The 6,214-nt window shown below is 37.9% G+C and overlaps 1 protein-coding gene across 1 annotated transcript; it reads left to right on the top strand.

Moving 5' to 3' along the window:
- Positions 1 to 1,260: 1,260 nt before the first annotated feature.
- Positions 1,261 to 5,842, top strand: LOC126832371 (reticulocyte-binding protein homolog 1). The gene is made up of 3 exons (XM_050563123.2): positions 1,261 to 1,398; positions 2,363 to 3,770; positions 5,421 to 5,842. The coding sequence occupies exons 2-3, from the start codon at positions 2,396 to 2,398 to the stop codon at positions 5,792 to 5,794; spliced, it is 1,749 nt and encodes a 582-aa protein (XP_050419080.2). The 5' UTR covers positions 1,261 to 1,398; positions 2,363 to 2,395; the 3' UTR covers positions 5,795 to 5,842.
- The last annotated feature ends 372 nt before the right edge of the window (positions 5,843 to 6,214 follow it).

Below are 6,214 nucleotides of genomic sequence, written 5' to 3'. Positions count from 1 at the left end.
TGGACAGATGCGTTTAACAAAAAGTAACAACTCCTCAATTCCTAATCGTACCCAGAACACACGCCAAGCTATTAATTTCCACCTACCAACAATATGGTGCCACTGATAGAACGTAGGCTGCGTGAATTGCGCAGCGATCAAATCTTCCTATTTATACCCATGATTGTTGGCTAAAACTCAAATAAAGAATCTTATTAATAATACATTCAATACTCTTCACTGATTATACTTGATATCACGAATTGACTAAACACTGATGTCTAACTTTTATAATTCTCCTCCTTATAGTAGGATTTAACGCCCCGTCTTTCTGCATCAAAAACGGGGTGATAAGGATATGCGTAAGCTATGAGGGAAATTATGCTGACAGTGGCTTTTCCGTTACTCCCCCCCCATCCCTTCGACTTCCTACTGCGAAGGGTGCTTTTACGACCATGTCACGAGTACATGGTTGGATCTGGGGTTTTCATCCCATCACTGACAAGGGGAAAGCATGTCGGAAAATTCCTAGAATCTTTCTCTGCCAAACACCAGGACTGAACCAGGGGCGTGCTGGCAGGGAGTTTAGGAGGACGGTGTCCTCTCAGGCCCCCATTAAACAATAAGTCCACCCGTATAAGCGGACCCCCCTGAGAGCTCTAATTTTCACGCGGAATCCCCTCAAAAAATTGAGAGTGCGCACGCGAAAAATCATACATACACAACGATTAGTAAAATATATTATGCTGACGTGCAAATGTCTGTCACCTTAAGGTGAAATGGTCTTTGATACATGTATTCATGTCTCGATATGTATAGGATGCAATTTATTATTTGGATAGAAATACATTGTATTAGCATTATATTAAGCAGACCTGTCATGAGTGTCTTGTGTAGTACAGTAGTATGTCTTATAGTCAAAATAGCAGCATAAATTTGGAAAATATGATACCTAGATTTCTCCCAGAAGTGCTTGCAAAACGCGTTTCCCGTTGTCAAATTTCAAAAATTTTCTGGGGGGAGAACCCACCCAGACCCCCCTACCAGCGGTGCGCCTTCGGGGCCAGCACGCCCCTGGACTGAACCCGCGAACGCCGTCGTGACTAATTTGACGCGTGTTGTCCTCCATACATTCACCCAAAGTCTATTTGTATTATGTATAGTTATGCGTGTATAACTCTCTCTGTGAGTATTAAAGTTATTCAAGCAAGAACTACTTGTATTATTACTGTATTGTAAGTAAAGCCGGTTATTTTCAGTCTATTGTTAGAATATTGACAAGCAGTGATTGATGAAAGTTCAATAAGTAACATATCGAGAAAATAGACCTACATACGTTTGGATATTTCAATTTCTCTGGTAGATGGATTAGGACTAAGTAGTGTCCACGGGACTCCAAAATGATGTCAATTTATTAAGGTATTGTAATTCTTCAATTGTCTTTATTTATATGTTAATGGTTCTATATAGTATTTACATGTAGGCCTAATTCTTGTATTTACATGCAGGCCTAATTCTTGTATTTACATGTAGGCCTAAGTCTTGTATATCTGTCCAATATACATAGCCTACAACAAAGTACAAATTGATATCTAGTGTTGAATCATTGATGAAAATACTATTTAGTTGATTACGTTTATTCGCTTATGGCCTCATTTTTGGGAAACTTGAAAAACAATTAACACAAAAAACAGATATTTTACATTTAATTTAGCAATCAATCCACAAATATAAAATGTAGAATCACAGTATTTGTTTACTTTTCTATATGTTTAATCAGTTACAGTATCAATTTTACATCTCGGTTTAGAATTTTTAATTACACGCGATTGGCGAACTAGACTATATACCTGTTACTGTCTTCTGGGGGTTGGGCGGCAGAATGGTTAACGCGTGCGCATTGGATCCGAAGATCTGTCATTGAGTCACGTGGCGTGGTTTCGATTCCCTGCTTGAACGTGACAAGGACTAATTTATCCCCTCCCACCACTAAAGACCCCTACGTGCAAGTGATTTATGGAAATAAAATTAAACCATATGTCTGTCGAGCAGACGTTTAATCATATCTCTCTCTTTTCCTCTCTCTCTCTGTCTCTCTCTCTTAGTCAAAGTTTTTGAATTTCTGATTTGAATTTCTGATTTGAATTGTGATTTGAATTGCGATTTGAATTCTGTTTTTAAGAACACGACATTCTTCATACGAGAGTTATACTTATGAACTGGTTTTAAATGTTAAATTTCGGATTATTTTTATAAGATTCTATGCAAGTCTTGAAATAAGTTGTTTTATGTACTGATGGAAGTAAACGAAGAATTTCATTCACGTAAAAAGTAGTTCACATATTAATGACTAAGCCTTATACTTCCCTTTGGTACCTTTCAGATTAATCAAGGGATTCAACAAGAGGCTCTCAAAATGGCGAAGAGGACAGCGCTAGAGTTTTACCGGAAACGTCAAACAGTGGAGAGTCTGGCTACAGAAAGACCACAAAGTTTGAAATCTGTGTATGACATCATCAACAGTTCCATAGCAGGATTGGAAGAACGTCTGGACATGTTGATGACGTCATATTATGGGTCAGACGAAACATTAGATAATCAGCTGAAACGATGGCTACCATTGGTTAATACGGTGTTACGTCAAGGGAAAGCAATGGAATTGGTCAGCAAGGAACAGATTGAGGAATTTTACATCAAGCACGACAATTTGTTGGAAAGGTCGCCATTTTGTCAGGATAATTTAGACGAATTCTATGACGTCATTAATCACATCATAGAAAATGTCAATGACGGATTTTCTCCGATGGCGTCATCAGTCGAGGAACTGGTCGGATTCATGGCCAAGTATCTGAGAAGCTTCAGTACAGCAGATGGAGACCGATATCTCGAGACTTGCACGAATTATGAAAAGCAGAAAACAGACTTAGAAAGAGCTATTTTACTTAATATTAAAAACATTTTTCTTATGCTTCAAAAATTCGAAGAGGAATGTTTAACTATAAATCATTTTGATTACATATCAAAAGAACTAGCCGAGCGACATGGGTGTATTCATACGCCAATATTAATAGTGTTCCCTACTGCCTGTGAAAACATTCGAAACGCATTCACTGGAATTCGAAAGTGGTTAACAGCAGACGCGAGCTATGTAGAATATTTGGAACACGATTATATCGATCTAGAACAGAAACGTGAACTCCAACTCAGGGAGTTTAAAGAACTACAATTTAAAGTGAGCAGTTTCGAATATAAATTTAAGTCTCTGCAAAAAGAAATAAATCAAATAGGTTCGGAACTTAATCGCTTGAAACCAAAAGAACAGGCCATTGACAAAAACGAAAAACAGTTGTCGACTGTGCACAAGAGCGTGAGTGTTGACCTTGAGATCAAGTTGTTCAGGTTGACGGAGATGAAGCAGACGACACCGCGAGACAGAAACAGACAATTCAAGGAACAGTTGGAACGACTTAACACGGAGATAAATCTCCTGAAAGACCAACGTCCAAAACTCGACAGGAGCATCACGGACATCCAAAGCAAAAAATCGTGGATCGCTGAACGAAAAATGGACAAAGCTGAAAAGGAAAGATTGTTGGAGGAAGTGAAAGTCGAAAGGCGAAAAGTAAAAAAGCTGTCGAGGAAATGTGAAGTAGAAATTCAACGAATAAACGAATGTCTTCAGAGATTGAAGAGCGTTAAAACGAAGAAAACGAGTGAAGAGATTCTAAGAAAGATATTCCATAATCTACCTACAGTGTCTAGAAATATACAAAGTAATCGAGGAAAAATTGGTAAATTTTCATAAATATTTGACTATTTGAATCATAGTTATTTTGGTTGCAGGAACGTCGCAACGTCGCGAATTGCAACACCTGGAACCTAATGATAATTAGCTCCACTGACGCCAAAACTTCCGGTCTGATCAATTGTCTGTTTGTTATTATATTTTAAAAAGGTCTGATCACTCTCAGAATGAAATGTGATTTTCAATAAGATCTAAGTGTCAATGCTTCCTTAAGATAATTATATATTTCTCAAGCAGTAAGTTCAAGAGAACCGCACCACATATATATAATAAACAAATAGATACAGAGAAAACAAACCCGTGGACAAGAAACGTCACTCATACAACGCGCAGACATTGCGAGTCATAAGGACTCAGACTAGCAATTATTTGCCCATTGACTTCAATGTTAAATGGCTGTAACATCACAGGCTGTAGCTTTTTGCTCAACATTCCGTTGGTTCCAATCTTTGTAGGCACAACGGGGACAACATTTGGCAATCTCCTCATCATAATTTTGTAGGTGGTTGACCATTTAGATTTTTTGCTAAGCGGATTTGAAGTTGACTGGGGTGAAAATCTCACTTCCGACACAATGATTGCTCTGCAGAAGAACACTTTACACCCCCTATCCCTCCGCTGTAATATCATCAGTATTACCCCAAACTGCTATGAAATTGCAAATTTGATCCCTTTTCTCCAATTCTAGACCAAAAAGTCAACCCAAAAATGCAGGTAGAGGGGAGAAAAAAATTAAGGGAAAAATTGTCTATTTATAACTCTTAGTCTATAAATAATGAAAATTCAAGCAATAAATAACGAAAGTTCTATCAATGATGTAAATAGCTTTGGGTTCTATTCACTGTACATTACCTCATGCATATATACAAGCTGAGCGTAAAATGGAAACAGACTCACAACAAGGGAGGAAACCCGAAATATGAGTTTTCTCCCATGGAGGCAGACCACCATTAATTTCCCCATTGACTTCAATGTTAATTCTGGCCTCTTTGCCCACCTCCAACTTTTCCCCAAATTTTCGTTGGGCTGAATGCCTTTCACTACAGACAGAGGAACAAAATGTCATGTCTTTGCACTACAATTTGTATGAAGTTGACCACCAAAATTTTGAGATACACAAACTTGAAGAAGCATACTAAAAACATGTAACTAGTTGCCGTACATATCACCGTAGCCAACCTGATAACCCCGTTATCCCTCCACCTCAAAATCATGAATATTTACCAAAACCTAGCAGAAAATGTTAATTCAAACCCTCTTCGTCTATTTGAGACCAAAAAATCAACAAAATGGGCATGCAAAAGGGCAGAAAAGAGACAGAGAGAGAATTGCTATAAACAGACGAACTACAATTTGTGGGTACTGAGATGGTGAAATTTAATGGTGGTCTGCCTCCCCATGTCATCTGAAGGTGTTTCTGATTGTCGTATGTCCGAATCTAGTTTCTTTCCTGGCTCTGTTCACCTGCTTTCATTATTATAGTACTTATTATTTACAGCTTGCAATGTCCGTGTGGCTAGGTCGCGGGTTTGTCTTATCGGTTTCTACTGTTTATGTTTGGTGTGGTTCATCTGCTCTTATTATTATGTAAGATAGCTTTATGAATGAATTTTAAGATCTTCCCATTGTTTTTCAGATAAAATTGACAGAGCCTTTAATATTGTAGCTCGTTATATTGACGGTGATTGGACAAAATTGTACTGGCAGCTGCCATTTTACCCAGCTAGAGGAGAGGAAACAAAACGCCAAGACATCGAAGATATCATCCAAAACTGCGTACGTCATACGGCCGAAGATGAAGCGAAACTAGGCTTAGCAAAATGGCGGCGTTTACACACAAGAGTAACCATGGCAACACTAACAGACGCGCTGTCGGTCATTAAACGTAAAGACATTGTTGATCAAATTAAGAAAGAACTAAAACCGAGTCCTAAACGATTAGTAAATCCTAAATTATATCGAACTGTTCATTTTCCTGACATTCCTGTGTTCGATTGTCGTGTGTTTTAAACTATATTGTACGATATGAAAAATATAAAATAAAACTATGATACATGATTTGTTATTTTTCTGAATGGATGGTTTTAAACATCCCACATTTGTACAATTACCGGGCTAAAGAAAGACGCACATACGCCACACAATGTGCCCCGAGGAAAACTTTACCCTATAGCATTTGAATTCCAACTGTCAAAGGTTCTTTACCGAAGTATTTATTGTTAATCCCAAATCCTAATACTAACTCACTGACCTCAACCAGATTTATAACATTATCTTACTTTCAATTACACAAATGAAGCCAAATAAGCACTAGTGTTTCCATCATATCGGCTCATGGACAATTCACAAGTCTTTAAAACATGGGCCACGGAACAGTACCTCTATGCCATATTTAACACTTTTTTTTGAAAAGTAAGATGTAAGAGTGGC

This window comes from Patella vulgata, chromosome 9 (assembly GCF_932274485.2).
Source record: "Patella vulgata chromosome 9, xgPatVulg1.2, whole genome shotgun sequence".
Classification (NCBI taxonomy): domain Eukaryota; kingdom Metazoa; phylum Mollusca; class Gastropoda; family Patellidae; genus Patella; species Patella vulgata.
Note: the sequence above shows the minus strand (reverse complement) of the source record. Positions and strands in the feature narration are given on the sequence as shown.